This window comes from Henckelia pumila, chromosome 1, assembly GCF_033568475.1.
Source record: "Henckelia pumila isolate YLH828 chromosome 1, ASM3356847v2, whole genome shotgun sequence".
Classification (NCBI taxonomy): domain Eukaryota; kingdom Viridiplantae; phylum Streptophyta; class Magnoliopsida; order Lamiales; family Gesneriaceae; genus Henckelia; species Henckelia pumila.
This window is the reverse complement of record NC_133120.1, coordinates 75,946,622-75,965,778: the sequence shown is the minus strand read 5'-3', so window position 1 is coordinate 75,965,778 and position 19,157 is coordinate 75,946,622. Positions and strand designations below refer to the sequence as shown.

General features: G+C 36.2%; 2 protein-coding genes across 6 annotated transcripts; both read right to left on the bottom strand.

The window, feature by feature from the left end:
* Positions 1-8,736: 8,736 nt before the first annotated feature.
* On the bottom strand, positions 8,737-11,696 carry LOC140875082 (28 kDa ribonucleoprotein, chloroplastic). Of its 3 annotated transcripts, none has more exons than XR_012148318.1 (5): positions 11,325-11,696; positions 10,909-11,007; positions 10,521-10,802; positions 9,926-10,100; positions 8,737-8,896 (listed from the first exon to the last, which is right to left on the bottom strand). XR_012148318.1 is itself a non-coding variant. In XM_073278627.1 (4 exons), exons 1-4 carry the CDS (start codon positions 11,637-11,639, stop codon positions 10,002-10,004), a joined length of 795 nt encoding a protein of 264 aa, XP_073134728.1. In that variant the 5' UTR covers positions 11,640-11,696; the 3' UTR covers positions 8,944-10,001. The 3 variants fall into 3 exon arrangements, 1 of the variants encoding a protein (XP_073134728.1); XR_012148319.1 differs by having other exon boundaries at positions 8,737-8,893; XM_073278627.1 differs by lacking the exon at positions 8,737-8,896 and having other exon boundaries at positions 8,944-10,100.
* Positions 11,697-12,235: 539 nt separating this feature from the next.
* Positions 12,236-15,302, bottom strand: LOC140876015 (uncharacterized). Of its 3 annotated transcripts, XM_073279857.1 has the most exons (7): positions 15,254-15,302; positions 14,948-15,141; positions 14,412-14,684; positions 13,075-13,235; positions 12,833-12,938; positions 12,592-12,717; positions 12,236-12,508 (listed from the first exon to the last, which is right to left on the bottom strand). In XM_073279857.1, exons 2-7 carry the CDS (start codon positions 15,137-15,139, stop codon positions 12,374-12,376), a joined length of 993 nt encoding a protein of 330 aa, XP_073135958.1. In that variant the 5' UTR covers positions 15,140-15,141; positions 15,254-15,302; the 3' UTR covers positions 12,236-12,373. The 3 variants fall into 3 exon arrangements, with proteins under 3 accessions (XP_073135958.1, XP_073135957.1, XP_073135959.1); XM_073279856.1 differs by lacking the exon at positions 15,254-15,302 and having other exon boundaries at positions 14,948-15,246; XM_073279858.1 differs by lacking the exon at positions 15,254-15,302 and having other exon boundaries at positions 14,412-14,678; positions 14,948-15,246.
* Between the last annotated feature and the right edge of the window lie 3,855 nt (positions 15,303-19,157).

The window sequence follows — 19,157 nt, the reverse complement described above, 5'->3', positions numbered from 1 at the left end:
TTGGTGCGGATCGATTTCAGATGTAGATCGAGGAGCTAAGAGCGATTTGATTTCAGAGGCTCCATCGTGGTTGGTATTTTTCGAACCGTATTCTTCGTGCTCTTAGAAAGGGCTCCGTGGTTCTTATATATTTAGTAAACCGATTCTTGTTTCATCCTCTTGTGTTATTACATCGAAAAGGTGCAAATTTTTTTAAATCTTATTCTTCACTTGCAGATTGAAGAGATCAATTTTTTTTTGGGTTGGGACAACTGATTTTTGCACTTGTTTTAGTATGAACTACTGGTTAATTTTTTGAAACAATTTTTCTGAAGACTCGTTTTGTCCTCTAATTTTACATTAACATTCATGTCATTTTGATTTGGATGTGTTGTAGCGTGAGGCAATGGATCTAAATTACTAGTTTGTCTTGTTAGCCAAATCCGTAGCAAGCATTTTAATTTGGAACTTGTCACTGATGTACGCTGCCCTCTTTCTTCAAGTAGGGTGGAGTTGTTCTTCAATTCGAACAGATAGTTGACATTATTTAGATGGTGAGTCACAGAGAGTTAATTGATTTATTTTGTTATAATGTGATTTTTTGTTTATGGAATCTTGAATTTTGTTTAGGGGAAAGCCTATGTTGTATTTGAAGGAGTGAATCCTGGTGTTTATGGAACTTGGGTGGAAACATATGCTGAAGTCAAAGACTACAAAGATCCTTTATTCGAGAAGTTCTCGAGTAGGTCAGAGGCGATAAAAGCTTTTGAGGAATATGTGGAAAAAAAACGTTCAACTAATACATTCAAGGCAAATGGTGAGGAAAGTTCATGCGCTACTTCTAGTTCAAGTTCGCAACCAAATTCTCGTCAAGCAGAAAACATTGTTGCATTGGAAGATACCCTGTCGAATTTGCAGAATGATGTTTTGCAGATTATGAAGAAAATGGATGAGATGAAACAAAAGTTGGAAGAGATGAGATTCAGTAGTCGTGGTTAGTTTGTGTTAGAAAATGTGATGTAATGTAATGCTAAACTTGTTTAGTGTAATTTTCATTTCAATATGTTAAGAGATTGTCAACGTTTTCATTTGTTTTCTTCTATGAATGAATGATATCTCTTTAAAATAGCATGTCTCTTTATGTTAATTTCAAGTACTTTTTGCTGGGAATTAGTTGATGATTAGAGAAGATATCAAAAGTCTTTTGTGTATTTTCATTTGCCCGATGGTGATATTATGAAGGTATAAGAAAATTGTGATTGTGATTGTGATTTAGATTTAGATAATATCTATCCTGTATTTTATTAAAAGAAAAATCTCATTTTATGATACACTAAAAAAGAAAATGACCCCTTACCTACTAATAGCTTCTTATCATACAGAGTTTTTAAAAGAATGGAATGAATATGACATGAAATTTCCATATTACGGTTGAAGTGAAAAATGCCATTCCAAAACAGAAATTCCAAAACACAGTTAATTTCCATACAAAAAATGGAAAATGTCGAGCCACATCTGAAATTTAAATGGGACATTCCAAATCAGAAATTTGAAATTCCAGAACATAAAGAAGGAGTCAAGAACATAAATTTGGATTCCATAACAAAATCAATTAGGTTTTCCATAGCTTCAGGATTCTGATTTGTAGCTTCTTCCATTGATTGGGGATGAACCTTTTGGTTGCTGCTTTCTCGAAGTTGGGTATCTTAACCAAAATAGTTTTGCACAGAAGGTAGATACTGTAGAATGAAATACAAATATACATAGATTAGTTACACGGGATATATTAACTAGATCTCAGAAATTCTTGAACACGTGCAACTAAAAAAATGAAAAAGAACTACCTCAACAAGCTGAGACTGCGTTGTTATGATATTGAGCTACCTATTGTTAGTAGCATCATGTCCCTGACAAAAAATAATAAATATCATAGAGATCAAGTTGCAACAAGTTTAATCGTTCACATATGTTTCTTACTTGGAATGAACGAGAACTCTCAAACTGATATGAGAACATATGCATCTGACCATGAGAAAACAAGTTTGTATTACTTTCCTGAAACCAAATAAACAAATAAGTAAGATTATACAGTTCTATGGGTATATATTACTAAAAGGTTAAGTATTGTAACAACAAAGTGATGTGGCTGGCTGTGAAATTGAGATCCAGTTGATGCAAGTTCAAAGTGATGTTGGACAGTAGGATTTTGATGTTGGAGATAATTTTTTTCTTGGCTATTCAGGAATTGAGAGGGTTGTGAGCTTTGTCCTTTGGTTTTTGCTTTTTTTGCATCTACATCACATAAAAAAAGAAAAAAAAATCAAATTATGCAAAATAACAAAGTTTGTCGATAAATACAAAATCAAAAAACATATTAAACTTACTTGATTGATCAGCTTTTTCCTTTCTTTTTTTTTTCTTGCTTTTATCATCCCAATGACGTTGGATATTTTTATTTGTTATTCCTCTGGACTTCACTTGAGGAGGATTACGCACAAGCATGTCATCCAACAGGTTAATGTCTTCGTGAACCCCCTCTTCGCAAACTTTTGGATCTTCCAAATTATGATTTTGGAACAAATCATCTATTTGTTCCCTCGCTCCATCCAAAATTTCTGTCAACTTACTTCTTGAAATTTCATGACCTTGACATCTCATGCTAAGAGCATAAGTCGATCTCATAATTTGATTCACAAAAACTATATCAGATTCACGAACACTTCTGCTTTTATTTCCACTTTCATACAAGGCAAAATTTTCAGGAATTCTATTTCTAGACTTTTTCATCCAGCGCTCTTTCAAGTAAGGTTTGGGAAGAAAATTCAGATTCATAAAATTGAAGATCAACAAAATGTGTTTGCACAATATTCCCACTGACTCAAATTTCTTACAACTGCATTTTACCTCAAGAGTCTCCTTGTTGAAAATCACATGCCTAACCCTTGAATTCTCGTCATGAGATGTTACTTTAAACTCCAAGGAGATATCACTCAACTCTGAATGTATCTTAATGAACCGCATATTCAAAGAATTGATTAATTCTAATTCAAATAGCTTGTACACGGTATGAGTATAAAAATCAGCAGCAAATGTCAACAATGGATTATTTTTCAGCATCATTGGAGCTTTAGTATGATGACACCGTGTATCCTCGGCCTTCTCTTTATCACGCCACCCAGCTTGGATTTTTTCATAATTCAACACAAAATCGTACAATGATATGGCACTGTTTCCTAATCTCTTCAACAATGCATTTGTCACCTCACTTCTAGAAGTTGCTAAAAGCCCAGAACTAAACTTGTGATTGCTGAATGCAGTAGCCCACTTGTATCTCAATCCATACATATTATTTAACCATTTATGATCAGTGAGATTGTATTCCTGAATCATAATCTTCCACGTACCTTCAAATTCCTCTTCAGATTCGCAATGACTCATGCATTTATTCCATAATCTTTTAAATCTCGAATCACCATTCAAACTTCCAAAGTGTGATGGAGCATTTTGATTGATATGCCATTGACATAACCGATGGTGTGACAATGGAAATACTGTTCTAATTGCATTCATCATGGCTTGGCATTGGTCAGTAAAAATTGTTTCAGGTTGTTTTCCATTCATAGACTCAAGATAAGTTTTAAACAACCATTCGAATGAACTCTCAGTTTCATCCGACATAAATGTCAAGCCAAACATTATATTTTGTTTATGATGATTAATTCCAACAAAAGGCGCACACACCAAATTGTAACGATTGGTTCGATAAGTGGTGTCAAATGACAAAATATCACCAAAATAATCAAAATCAACTTGACATCTCGAATCCCTGAAAAAGAAATTCATGACCCTATTTTCATCATCTAATTGCACATTCCAATAAAAATTTGACTCCTTATTTGCCTTATTAATGAAGTGATGAAGTAAGGCAGAAGCATCCCCATTCTCAACTTTCGTATGTTTTCTTATACGACCAAGGTGATCATATACATCTTTTCGAGTAAAGCTCAAATTTTGTGGTCCTTGTGCTTCATTTTCCATATAAGACACAACATTAGCAACAGATATCCCAACATTCACCAATGCTTCTAAAGTGGATTTCTGAGCATGAGAAATATTTCTTGATGATCTCAACAGATGTCTTTGATCAACTGCAACCATGTCATGATTATGCTCAACAACAAACCTACAAACCGTCCACTCCCCCCCCATTTGCCTACCTATTCTGAGCTTAGCTTTACATTTAGTTCTACTACTCGGTTTCAAGTAAGGAGGAATTTTTTCATTCGAGCGTTTTTCATCTTTACTACCTTCACATGAACACTCAAACTCTTTAGATTGTAATTCAGTACTGCCAGGAAAGTAGCGCTGATCACCTTTTTTAACGCTGAAGCCTTTAGCATGAGCATAATTGCAATAAAGTAAATATGTATCTTCAACGCTTTTGACTACTTGTCCAACAAGTAGTTTACTTTCCAATTGATCTACAATAGAGTTGGTAGATAGCACCTTAACATTCTCATGAATCAAAAATTCTGAATTTACAACTTCAACATCTTCAATGTTGTCTCCCATCAAATCTGTAATAAAACAATGATTTAAATGTAAATAAAATTAATCATGATTCAAACTAAATAAAGAGAGATACAACTTAAAGAAATGGTCACAAAAAAATTGTAAGATTAAACAAATGTAATTTTTACACAACATCTAAAAGTTAAACAATAATTAATGGAAATAAACCAATCATAAAACAAAAGACTTCACATTGCTAATTGTGATAGTACTTCTTAAGGATTTCCAGCTAGCATTCATTTCTTCCACAAAATATTTCATTGGTGATTTATCCGAATGTTATTTGTCTGATAGGAAATTGTAATACCTTGGATGAGTGGACGGGATGAATACAGGAAAGATGCATTAAAACATAAAGCATGTCATTAGTAAAATGTATTCTACCTTACCAGCAAAGACAATGGGCAACTTGTCAATCATGTACGAACTAAAAGTTAGGAACGAAAATAAACACCAAAAAAAGAGAAATACTTCAAATCGGCATCGCAATATAAAATTACAGCATCCATCAAATATCACTAATTATTTAAACAGAATCATTAACTACATAACAACATTAATGCATATAAATCACCTAAAAAAAATTAAATACAAGATATATTTATTATGTACAGCCCCCATAAGATGTAATCATTCTTTTACCTTTGAACAGCGGCACGGTGAAAGACTGAGAGCGACGCCGGCGAGTGGGTAAAGTGGATATGACGAATGGCGGCGTCAGCTTCTGCAACAGATTCGATGGTTATGGGAGCGACGCCGGCGACGTCGGTACAGTGGATATGACAAAAGGCGGCGTCAGCTTCTGTTGGTGATGGTGGATCGATGGATATGACGAAGGGCGGCAGAGTGTTTTGGGAGGGGAGGAAGTTGAGATTGTCTTTTGAGCGGTACATTCAAATTTTGGAACGAAATGTTTAACCATGGTTGGCTCTGGATTGGTAAAATTGACTAAATTGCATCAATTATTTTTCTTGAACAAATCACTTTACTAAATATAAATTTAAAAAACTCATTGCCACATGTCAATCAATGAGTGGGTCCGGGTACTACCCAAGAGCCGGCATCGACTTAACCCAATTCACGATGTTGATCATAGCTAGCAAAGAAAACATAAGAATGAAAACGTAATACAATCAATACCTGGATCTATTTGGAAAGGTGGCATTAAATAGCATCATCTGCCTTTTGTCATGAGGAATATCCATTTGCTCTAGGATCTTTCTGACACCAAAATGAACACAAAAAATAAGAATTCGAAAATATCACCAATATCTTTCAATTATTAAAAAAAATAGAATTAGATTTACAGAGTGGACTTGGATTAGAATACCTAAAATTGAGATAAATTAAATAACTTTGAAGTTTTTAAGTGGAACAAATATCAAATTCATTCTAGATTATTTTTTTAATTACAGTAATTAGTGTGAATATAAATTTTCAATCCTCGTGCGAACGATACTCTACTTACTCTATATTAAAACTTGACACCGTGCACTTGCGGGCATAAAATTACGCAACAGCGAGGCAACAATATATGCGGCGGCCGAGGAAGAAGGCGAGCCCGAGGCAGCACGTGGGTGACCAGCATGGGGCGCAGAAGACGGAGCTGGCGTGAACTGAAAGTCGGGACAGCGCCGAACAGAGTGACCTTGGAGGCTGCAGAGCTGACAGCGCCCCAGATACGGGCGCAAAAAGCGCTGGCCCTATGCCTGGGCGGGCTGGTCGAACGCAGGCCGCGGTGTCGAGGCATCGCCATGATGAGGCTGGGTGGCGGAGGCACCGATAACATGAGAAGGTGGCGAGCAACGACCTTGATGGTTGGAGCGCTGGGTCGAGGTGGCTGTTGCTGGAAGAGTAGAAAGAGAGCCCGTCAAGCCACAAGATGAGCCTCATGATTGAGAAGCTTTTCATGGAGCTCTTCAAACGAGATGGCAGCGTCACGAGCTTGAATGGCATGAGCAGGCTCCTTGTAATCATCATCAAGGTCATGCAGAACTTTGATTGTAAGATCTTCGATGTCTAACGGAGCATTCATGAGGGCCAGTTCATCAGCCTTTGATTTGATGAACTGCATGAATTCACTGATGGTTTGGGATCCCTTGACCAGATTCCGAAGTTGTGTCTTGAGTTGAGTGATGCGACCACGAGAGGGCTTGCCATAGGTATTGGCAAGAGTGGTTCAGGCGTCAGCGGCTGTGGTGGCAGTAGCAATAAACGGAAAAGAGAGAGATCCAATGATGATGTTCAAAATCAACTGGTCCTGAAGAATCCAAGCAGTATACGCGGGATTCAAAGAGGAAGCGACAAGAACGGCAGCGGCGGCGGCCGTGGCAGGCGAGGCGGCGATGAGGATAGTCTGAGGTGGACAAGGTAAAGATTCATCATTAATAAACCCAAGGAGATCATGACCAGTGAGAAGGGTCATGAACTGGAGATGCTAGGAAAGATAGTTTGTGGATGTCAGCTTCAAAGGCGTATGAGTAGCAACATTGAAGAAGATCGGGAGCGTGATAGCCGGACCGGGTGCAGCAGCCATGTGAGTCGCCGGAAAAAAAAATATTGGAAGAGGGGGGCGGCGCCGGCGTGGTAGGGTTAGGGTTTAATGGCGTAGGCCAGGAGCTCTTGATACCATGTAAAAACGTTTGGGAAATATATTTTTCATATATCTCAAAATAAAGATACAATGCATATTTATATACAATCTCATGAGATAAAGATAAGGAAGCAAATAAATAAAAAGATACAAAAGATATACACATGATTTATAAAGATATATTATTTTCAATATTATATTGGCCAACTCCACAATAAAAGTAATATATTTTTGACAAAAAAAAAATATTTTTTCATAGATATCGATAGTCCAAATAGGAGATCTCTTTCACGAAATTGACCGTGATCTCACAGTATTTTTTGGGCTATTTGAATATTCGGCCAGTTGTTTTCAACTCCGAGGTTTTAATTTTGGTCTTTTAATTTCTCTTCAAAGTAACATTTGAATCCGAAATGGACTGATGAAAGCTAGTAAAAAGGAAATGAAGTGACAAATAATCCAAATTATCAAAGCAGCTGGGAGCTGAATGGAAAGCATACATAGTTAATTTAAGTTGTCACAGAGAAAAACTTCAACATTAATTCATGCATTAATCGTAATGGTGGCTGGAGCAGTAGTAGTGCGGTGGTGGCTGGATGATTACTGGCCACCGGATTTCGGCACGACGTTCAGTGAGAGCTTCATTCCCTTGTTACAATAGTCGCCGGTGTTAGAGATGATGTAAACTCGGCCGACGGCGTTGAGCGGAAACATGGTGGGGCTTTCGTTGTCGCAAGAAATAACATTGGCAGGGTCGCATGTGTTGTACTCATCTTTAGTAGACACCGTGCACACATCGTTCGAAATCTCGTCGTATTCGAAATCTGCATCTAAATTACATTCATTTATATTTTGATATTGATATATTTGTATATTATATAAAACACATGCATCGCGTGTGCATAATTGCTAGTTATTAATAATTACGGGGAGGCTCATGAATGAAAGTGGGGGAATTAAAGCAACTAATGGGGCTCAATTTAATATCTTTCGTAATGCTTATACAATCTTTAATTTTCCTTTTCTGTTTTTTTTTCAAGTTTGTTTTGTAGAATAATCTATAATTAATTAAGAATTGATATTTATTTAATTTAAAATACATCCATTTAGTTGCCCAATTTTCCAGTATTTTAAGATTAGCTTTCGAATAGAGTTCAACCTAGCATATGGATATTATCCTAATGATACATCTAATGTCTCATGATTTGTCACGTCAATAATATATCATTAATTACGCTTATGTGTAAAAATAAAAATCATTGGAAGCATTATTATTCAGTTGAACTCGATTCAGTGTCCTAGCTTCCTACCATGGTTTTGGTTTCGCGCCAATGTTTTCCCTATCTGGTTTCCGTCTTGGAAACGCCTTATCGCTCCTACTATATTGGTGTCCGCGGCGTTTTTGAAAGGCATATTCATGCTCTTGCATTAGGTTTATTGCATATCCACTCGTAATGTATTTTATATATTTTAGAGGTTTTGGTCTCGTTTCGCTCCTTCATTTAAAATAAAAATATATATAAAAAAAAGGGAAAAAAAAAAAAAAAAAAAAAAAAGAAAGAAAGAAACAGAGAAGAACAATATAGAATGAAATAATAAAATTGATTTGAAAAAATATTATCCTCGAGCTCAAACTCTATGAAGTACTCAAATCTAAGAACATGGGGTTTGTGCACGACTCCAGATATGCTCAAGTTCTTTGAGCTTGAATTAAGCCGAGCTTTCTTCATGCTGCTTGACATGCTTCCACTGCTGGTGAAAGAAACTCCAACACTCGTTAATATAAATCAATTTTACCAAAGTAAAAACAGAAGAAAGTATCCTACATGAAATTCACAAATTGTAGTGGTAACAAGACCAAATTCACAATCATTTACTATTCGAAAATGTATTAAAAGCGCAAAGGATTCAAAAAACCAACAGCAGCAAAAATCAAAGTATTCCAACCAGTAGGTATATTAAACGGTGCCGACGTCAAGAACTTCAAAATTAGCCCAAATACCCTTAATTTTTTACATCATTCTGGTTGCAAATATATATATGAATCACATCACATCTGGCACTGTGATTAACATGAGAAATGGATGACTGCTCGGGGTCTATAATCCACATTTTAACAAATGAATATCATTCATTTCCTGCAGCTTCAAATATTTTGGAAGCTGTAATCACTAAAGCAAAGGTAGTTGGAGGGGGCAAAATTGTTTTATTCGTTGGAACCGTAACCAGGATGGGACTTAAAACGCTGGTACAAGTAATAGGAATCATGGCAGGCACAATTAGCTTCTAGTAGTCCAACCGGTATAGTTGTAAATTTTCAAGGCATGTAAAAATGCTAGTACAGGCACATAATCACTGCCTTACTGGAAAATTCCACGGGACCACAGAGAGAGAACAAGGATCCCAAATGAAGACAAGTTATCATATGGTTAACCACTCATTACCATGACGAAAATGCTACAACTATCGCTTTGCCCATCAAGATTTGACACCAAGCATGGGAGTTGTCTGTGAAATGGTAAATGAGAGAATCAAGATTGCTTATAACCAAAGGCATGTCCATAACGCGATGCTTATCTTGCATTTTGATGGTTATACAGATCGCGGGATTTAGTAGAAAAGCAAATGCCAAAGATCATATATCATTCTCCAAAACTCCAAAGCATGAACGCTCTTATATCCAAATACATAGGTATTGGTCTGAACTATACAGTTAAAATGTTAAGAGGATAACGAAAAGTAAATGTTGACAAAATGGTTAAAAAAGAGATCCGAGCTTACGGAGAAATGCAAAAACTCTCAGCCCCAAGTGATTAAACCTCTGCTGCATCAAGTTTCTCTAATTGCTTGGTGGAACTCAAGTTACTTGTGCATTCTCAGAGTCGATAGTTGCCTTTGTCTCCTGTCTCAGAAATCTTTTACTGCGAGCTACACGAATTGGTCTTCCCATAAACTCCTGCAAAACAAGAACATCTTAGAAGTTTGTTGATCCCATGTAATTAAAATTCATTCTTGCAGGCGAAAGTTCACAAAAGTTGTACGAACCCCGATGGGACTGTTAGAAACAATGTTTTTCAATTATAACTCATAAAAGCTAGTTCAGAGTTTATAATTTCATTCTTTAAGATGCATCCTCACATATTCGCCGGAGATTGGGGAATGTATGCTTGAAATTAATATCATGATGCATGTGTGCATGTTGGTTGGGCATGCTGTGGTTGGTCTAGGTTTCTAATATGGTATTTGCAATATCAAGAGTTTGAGCTTGTGACCACCGGCTTTAACACCATGTTCAAACCACATTTTCCAAAAGCTTGCATTCATGAGAGATAAGCAAAAGGCCCCAAACAGTAGGTTAAAGACAACTGATGATTACCTTCCCTTCAAATGTGGCAAGTGCTGCTACAGCCTCAGCCTCGGTGTTGAAGGAAACAAAGCCATACCCCGCTGATCGTCTCGGTTTATCCAGAAATACCACTTCAGCAGAAACAGCAATCCCACCATTAGCATTAAAGAATTCCTTCAGGTCTTTCCCCCTCGCTTGAAATGGCAAGTTTGCAACAAACAAATTGTGTACTGCCTTGGGTTTTGGAGGAGATGAAGGTTTCTTCTTCTTTGGATTAGCCCAGTCAAGCTTCAAAACTCTACCCTCGAATTCCTTTTTTACAAACACAAAACAGACAAATGATTACTGAATACTATCATTACTGTCGTGCAGGCATCCCCAAGTATTTTACGAAAATCTTTAAATCCCAAACACTTGCCTTGGAATCGAGATCATTAAGAGCTGCAACAGCTTCTTCATTCGAAGACATTGTTATGAAGGCTAGACCCCTGTTTCTTGTCTTGTTATACATTGAAAACTGCATCCCACCAAAAAAGAAAATGGAAGAAGCATCACAATATGAACCCATAATACAAAAAACGACCAAGATTGCATTTTTTCAGTGTAAAACGTAAATATGATATCATCAATTCCTCCATAAAATTGAGCCCAAATCCTCAAATTGAAAGCTACTACTCATGATCTTCCCAAACAAAGATTCGGTACCCAATCAAAAGCAATGCAGGTTAATATATGAACCATAGTATGTGAACCAATAAAACATGCCACCCCATAATAATATACAAATTCAATATCCCAAAACAAACAAGAAAATAAAGATTCAAAAAGAAACACCTCAATATCAACAACGGAGCCATAACTTTCAAAGAGGGGACGAATATCATCCACAGAGCATGTCCAGGGGACATTCTGAACAAGCAGTCTCGTGTTAGAAACGTCATATTCAGCCTCTTCTACGGCATTCTGTTCAGCGAGTGGCTGGGTTTGAGGTTGGGTCTGTACATGGACAAAGAAGAGTCGAAGATTGGAGCTATATGGGTTCGCTCTGAGCGAAAGAAAACATGGTTTGGAGAGCGGAGGAAACTGATGGGTGGAGTGGAAGAATTGCGGAGCTACGGGGGAGTTGTATACGAGACCAAATGCCGCCATTGGAGCTTTCTTGTTTCAGCAAGACCAAAATGAGACAAGGATAAGAACGGAAGGGAGAGGATGGATAATACTACCAAAATCAATTTTATAACAAGTAAATTTTGTTTGATAAGTAATTTTAGAATTTTTTATAATAAAATTAAGGAAAATTGCTGTTTTTTTTAATTATATTATATTTTGTATTAGGCAATTTTTTTCTTCTACTAGTATTTTAGTATTTTTTGTTACACGTACTGCGTCATTATCCAGTCTGTTTTTTTTTTTTTTTTTTTAAATGGCAATATAATAGATTTTTGTATACAGTTATTAAAATAGGCTTTGAATTCACACTAGATGGATGTGATTTGAAATACAAATGTAAAATCCCTTCGCAAATCAAATTTCTTTATATATATAAATTAAATATATCCCTCTAAATTTATTTTCTTTGCATACCATATTTCATTTTTATGCCTCAGATATATCTTGATTTTATATTTTTCCTCTGCAAATGTCAAGACTTTGGATTGTGCCTCAGATGTATCTTGATTTTATATTGTTCCTCTGCAAATGTTTAGACTTTGGATTGTGCATTTGGAATTTAAGAGGGTGGAAAAACTAAATATTGTTAATCACTTTAGCAACATGATTTCACCCAAGAAAATGTCCCTAACTTGAACGACAATCCACACCAAAAGAACGACAAAAAACACGGATATACAGCAACATTTAGAAGTTAGAACATGTATGGGGAGCTACTTCTTGCGTAATCTAGATTCGGGTGAGTTAGATTGCAGAGGCGAAAGTGGCTGTCTTTGCGAATCAGCATCACTATAATCAAGTTTTTTCTCCAAGGGACTGCTTGGTTTCGGGCTAGACTTCCGTTTCCCCTGCAAACCAATTACATTGAATTTTATCCTCGCCGAATATCTTTGATAGAAAACAGTGATGCATGTCTCAGGTTAGTACTAACCTTTCCAGAAGTACTGCTCTTGTGCTTTCCATCAGAGGCAGAAACATGCATTTCTCTGTTACAATGCCGTATCAACATTTTGTTTTCCTCATCTAGCTTGTTGCATGCTTTAAACAGAACGTTCACCTGAAAATGCAAGGACATGTTTTGTTTCAAGGAAGACTTGCAAGCTGAAGCATATATGCGTGCATGTGTGTGTAATACTCATATATGAACTTCATATTTTTATACAATTTCATACCTCCTCTTCAGCTCTATGAAGGTTAACCTTTAAATTATCCTTATCTTTTTCCAAGTTCTTAATTTCTGCTACGATTGCTACAATCTTCTGTGTCACAGGCTTCAGGCTAGAATGAAAAGAGCAACTTCAGAAATCGTTTGACAAAAGCAGAAAGAAAAGCATATCGAAATGATATATAGATAATACTGTTTGATAAATTGCTAGTTAACATCAGTTAAGTTACATTGAGATATTAGTCTCACCTACTCCATAGTTTCAGTATTTTTGAGCAAACTTCAATTCCACTATTTGCCTCCAAAAAGCCAAGTGCAGTTATTTCTAAATCATCCTTGCCAAACACAGAAGTTAACAGTGAATCGAGTAACGCTTGTTCCATATGCAGGTCGTTGTCAGGCACATCAACCTTCAGTCATCACAAGAATAGAGTTGTTAGAATCAACCGAAATGGATATCCTGAACATTTAAGTAACCCAATGCAATTAACCAAATCCATCTGCATAATCCACCGTACCTTCGGGAAAAATATAAAGGTGAAACATATAGAGGACTAAAAGTAGTAAACTACTACGCACACATGAAAAAAGATTACAACCCAAAAGATTAAATTACAGATTTTTGAAACCATGAGCCAGTTCAACTTAGAAGTAGACGCTTGAAACTTGCATTGACAGGCCAAGTTCCTTAGCTTGTCATTTATATTAAAACTTGAATGACAACGCAATTTTAGCGAATAAATGGAAAACTGAAGGTGAATACTGACTCTGCAGAAGCATATGAGATTTGATAGTAAAAATTGAACTTTGTAATGCAGCAGTGGTTTACAGCACAAGCAACACATTTCAGCCAAATAACTATGTAGTTAACATAAATGACATCTTTCAAAAAAACAGATGGGACTTGGGACTGGGGGGTTTCACACAACAAATATAAAAATGGAATTATGCTGGATCACATTCCAAGGGGCAATTGTTTACAGGGCTGGAGAAATGGTACTATCACATGGTGCCGACCAAAAATATGGGGACAAACATGTTAAAATAAAAATTGATATCGTGAGCTTCCTAACACCTGTTATCAAGGTGATTTTGGGTAACTTCACAGTTTCATCTTGGTTTTTTGACGCCAAGTTTGAAAACGTTCAAAGATAACAAGGAAGAGGAGTAGAATGGAGAAGGGGCAGGAAGATGGAGAGGTATCTCCCCGCCCATCGTTGTTCCAACACAAGAAGACAATGGTGACCAGATTAAACCGTAATAAAATCCTCATTTGACAACAGCTCAAATTTTCCCAAATGGTTTGTTCAACCTTCTAAAAGCTTCAGAAAATCAATTTAATTGCTTTCTTCTGATAGTCTAATACAAATTAACAAGAAATTAAGCATATAATACTGAGAAGTGGTCTCGGAATGTTCTTATTTCCTAGTTCCGAATATATGTTACAGAAAGTGACAATTGGATCATGTGCACCAGTGGAAATCTGATCCTCCTCTTGGTTAACTATGAGGATGCTTCGCATATAATGCATGATTGAGATCGATTAAGTAACACCATTGACTTAAGATAGTCATGACTTGAATTACCGTATGTGCCTCAGACCGTGACTTTAAAAAATACAACTCTTCTAACAATTTCTTGTTCTGCTCCACCAATTCTTGGTTGCGAGACTCGGCTTCCTTGCCTTTCTCATCCGCCTCATTTGCAAAATCCATTAATGCTTCACGATCTTGGTCATAAAGCAAGCACTCCCTCTCCCATTTGTTGCTCTGCTCCAACAAAATGGTGCATTCCGCGGCCAATTTTTGGTTTTCATCCACAAATTTCTTTAAGGCGATCGCATTCATACTCGCCTCTGCCTGAAAATATAAAAATTCGAAACTTTTTCTCAAATGTCACACGAAATGCAAGTGTGCAGAAGGGGAAAAGCAAAGGGCAAGCGTAAAAGCCCTAGCCCATCCAATTTCATGAGTTGAGTTCCATTCCCAACTTGAACAGTGAACAAGAGTCCGAGAAAAGCATAAAACAAGTCCTAAAATCTTTACACAACACATCGTCTTTTCCAAACCAAACAAATAAGTGGACGTCGACAAGGGAGAAAATCAAGGATAAGAGTAAGAACCCTAGCCCGTTCGATAATTTCGTCTTTCTCTCTCATCTTGGATTGCAGACACAGATACTGCTGGCGGAGACAAAGGTTGGCCGTTTCGACTGCGTGAAGCTTATCAAGCACGGTGTTGGAGGACACCGGCAGGCCAACGCGGTGATCGATTGATTCTCGAATATAATCTTCCGTTTCCTGCGGGAGTTCCATTACTGCAAAAAAAAACGATTAGGGTTTGCTTCCCAGAGTAATTGGAAATTTTGGGGAAAATTACGGGGATGAATTCTTGCCAAAAAAAAATTTGGCCGTTTCAACTATACATACATATATATACACTAGCATAGAGGAAGAGAGGGTGGGGTGTTCTGTTCGAAGAAACTAGCCGTTGAATCTTTCAATCAATTATTTAATTTAGAGTGTTAAAAATTTCTTTAGTCATTAATTATTTGATTGGTTAAGAAACTAGTATAATATAAAGAATAATGCTAAGATCGTCCAATATATGATATATCGTATCTTGTGATATTTATATCAATTATGTTGTGAGATTTGAAAACATATCATGAAATTGTGCATTTAATGTATCATGAGATTTTAACAAATGCAAATTTTTGGTTCCAAAAAAAACAAATAAAATTTTCGTATTGACTTTTTTGTAATGTATAAAATGATATACAGATATTGATGTACGTGTAATATCCCTCTAATATAAAATATCACTATTTTTTTATATATCTATCAAATCTCTATTATTGCTAGACTCACATTATAGATTTTAAGTTTTTAATAATATATATATATATATATATATATATATATATATATAAAAAGTTTCTTTCAAGTGTCCATCTACCATGCCCACCACCATGCCCACTAATGATGTGGCACTATTCTATTGGACCTACAATTTATCACATCTTTATCACATCCAATAGAATAGTGCCACATCATTGGTGGGGATGGTAGGTGGGCACTTGAAAGAAACTATATATATATATATATATATATATATATATATATATATATATATATATATTATCTCTCATCAGGTAGATGAGATCCTAGCATATGAGTAATACACAAATCATGCATCCAACGGTTCGTATTTTTACATATAAGCGTAATTAATTATATATTGTTGACGTGGCAAATCATGGAACATTAGATCTATCATTGGAGTATTACCCATATGTTAGGTTGAAATCTACCCTATCATCACAATTTTATCGAAGATGGTTTTTTTTTTACTTCAGTTGAATTTATATATAATTTTAAAAATTAAGTTTTTAAAAATAAGTCAATAGATGTCTGAAAGCTAATAACAACTAGTGAGAGATAATGAAAGTTTTATGACTTGTCCTTTTAATGCTGAAGTCCAAAAAAGACATCTTCGAAAATAAAAATGATCGAGAGAGTAATAAAATACTTATTATCTTATCAGTTATTTTCACCTTATTTTCGACTCCTTCCAAAGCGAAATAGTTGAAATTTGAAATTGACGGAATCACATGCGGGTCTAGCATAGTGCCAATGTGGTTCCGTCTTACAATAAAATTAGTACATTGACCCTACAGTATCGAAAACGTATACAACTATTAACTTCACACAAATGATAACCAAGATACTAATAAAGCCACGAACTCATGTCATCAAGGTCGCGCTAAACCAACATTTCACTTTTCATAATGTCGATCCTATTCCAGATCCTGTAATCATGTATGTGGAATTTACGATAAATAGAAGAAAAATGTGTTAAGCCTTTAAGTACTTAGTGAGTTAATAAATCAGGCTTATACATTTATAACAAGACAAACGATATTAGTTCAGTGTTTCAATATGATATGTCGTGAATCAGTAATAGTGTATCAGTACAAGGTATCCTGTCAAGTGAAATGCAGTGATTGTTCAGGACTCTGAACTGAATATCGTAGGCTAAAGAGGTGGTTTCCACCAACATTCTGTGTAGCATTTTTTCCCATGTATTCAAGTAGGATCCGTATAATCGATCATTTACGAGCCAAGGTGAACTAACATTTTAGACCAAATTCACTTTGTTCAGTAGACTAGCAATCCGGTACATAGACTGTTGTCCAGGCTCAATTCCTTTAGTCTTTCATTCATTCAATCATTCAATCATTCATTCAGTCAGTAGCCGATCGGTACCCAATCAGGAACCAATAAAAGTTTAGAGATAAAATATGCATGACAATATGATCAATAAAATGTGACATGCACAATATAATGCAATTTATATGAATAAATTAATAATTTTACGAGATCAATGTACATTCCAAGCCAACTGCCAAAAGGGCTATAATTGAAGAAACCAGTAGTAAATCTCACTATAAAAATCTCACATGAGGAACCTCACCTCAATAACTTACTATTCTGAACCAGTCGATAGTCCAAGACACTATAAATTTCTATAAACATAATTTGATTGATTCTACACTGGTCAGGACTGGTAGTGGGTGTTGAAATCTTTTAAAACTCAAATTTGGACAAAATTTGTAAATAAAAAGTCTTGATCAAAACTTTAAATATTCATAAAAAATAAAATATGATTCTAAAAATTATGAAACTTCACCACATGACCTGAAATATGTGCGAGGGAAAAAAGATCGAAAATGAAAACATCAATTTTTGGTCGGCACGTGTGGCTGCTGCGGTGGCCACATGCAGCTGGAAATTTGCAGAAATATGTATTTCTTGATGATCTACGACTTTTATGTTGAACACTTTTTAAAAATTTTAGACGGATATTGTAGTAGCCCGGTTCTATTTTACAAGATTAATTTGGTTAAACATGTTTAGAATTAATAAAACATGATTAATGAATTTTAATTATATCAAAAGGACCAAGAAATCAGATCTAGAATGTCCAAAAATGGTTAATGGGTTTAATTGGGCTCGGGTGATTCGGAACGTCCGAACCCAAGCCTTGTAGAGTTCGAAAGATCCGAAGTGTTCGGATGCAACGAAGGAGTTCGGAAGCTCTGGGGAGATCGGAACATCCGAAGTATGATCGGAGCTTTCGATCGCAGTTAGGCCATGCGCATTATCGACCGTGAACTTGCTCGGACACGCTGGAGTTTGAAGCTTCCGAAGATGGAGATCGAAGCTTCCGATCTTTGCATTTCTGCAACGTGGACTGCATGCGAGTTCGGAGCTTCCGAAGAGTAGTTCGGAGCTTCCGAACTCTGTAAATAAATAGGGCATCCGAGGCTCACTTTTAGCTTACCAATTCACAACTTTCCCTCTCATTTCTTAGTCTATTTAGGTGATTTCCAGCCTTCTTTGGCTTGGGGAGGGTCTTGGCGAGGTGCCCAAAAGTTATAGCGAAGTTGTGCCCAAGTTTTGGGGCAATCGACATCAACGGACTGACGACGGACGAAGGTATACTCGAGATCCTATAAATAGTTTGAGAATATTTAATAGCTTAGTTAAGACTTTTAGAGTAATATGAGTAATGCATGGTTATCATGACTTGTAGTGATGTATTGTAGATGCTTGGACATCTAAGACAATTATTAAGGTACGAAAGTACTATTCGAGATACCCTAACTGAGTATGCATGTATTATGTGTTGCATTATTTATATCGCATGATTTTATCTGCTTATATTATGTCACATTATTTTGCTTCATGCATGATCATCTTGATCTTATATCCTTGTAATATCCTGTAGTAGAGTTTTCACTCTATCCTCTTAGTGGATGATTGGACACTAGATTCGTGATCAGGTCACCTATATCCATTGTCGGGTATGTAAGCCACCTCCTGGTGCGACGGTGCAGAGTGCTACATACCTAGGGCTCGAATCTGTTCTTAACCAAAAATTCTTGACCTCGAATCTTGGTACCCGTACACTTGCATTCATGCTAATATAATATTTGTATACTTGTACTCTCGTACTGAGCGTAGTTCACTCACGTCCATATTTTTGTGTTTTTTGGACGCCCCATTCGACGAAACAGTTGCAGGTAGTTCTCCCGAGATTTGGAGATTAGGTGGTGATCAAGGCAAGAATGCAGGGTTAGCCACTAGGTTTTACCTTACTTGTATTAGGCTAATTCGATTGAGTTGTATTTATTTGGGTTTATTTGTCGGTTGTATTCTGCCGGTTCAGTATTTTGAATTAATTTTGCAGTTGCTCTGATTATGTTTATTTACAGTTTAATTGTATGCTTAAGTTTTTTATTGCTAGGTGATCACAGTGCGGGTCACT

Bases quoted from the DNA above. Each gene is read 5' to 3' on its own strand.
- LOC140875082 (XM_073278627.1), bottom strand. From the start codon at position 11,639: ATGGCGGCATTTGGTCTCGTATACAACTCCCCCGTAGCTCCGCAATTC. The intron at 11,008-11,324 runs GTGTTTCTTTTT...GGTGGGATGCAG, and splicing joins GCTCCGTTGTTGATATTGAG to TTTTCAATGTATAACAAGAC. The intron at 10,101-10,520 runs GTAATCATCAGT...CTTGTTTTGCAG, and splicing joins TTGCCACATTTGAAGGGAAG to GAGTTTATGGGAAGACCAAT.
- LOC140876015 (XM_073279857.1), bottom strand. From the start codon at position 15,139: ATGGAACTCCCGCAGGAAACGGAAGATTATATTCGAGAATCAATCGAT. The intron at 14,685-14,947 runs GTTCTTACTCTT...TTATATTTTCAG, and splicing joins AAATTATCGAACGGGCTAGG to GCAGAGGCGAGTATGAATGC. The intron at 12,939-13,074 runs GTGAGACTAATA...TTTTCATTCTAG, and splicing joins ATACTGAAACTATGGAGTAG to CCTGAAGCCTGTGACACAGA.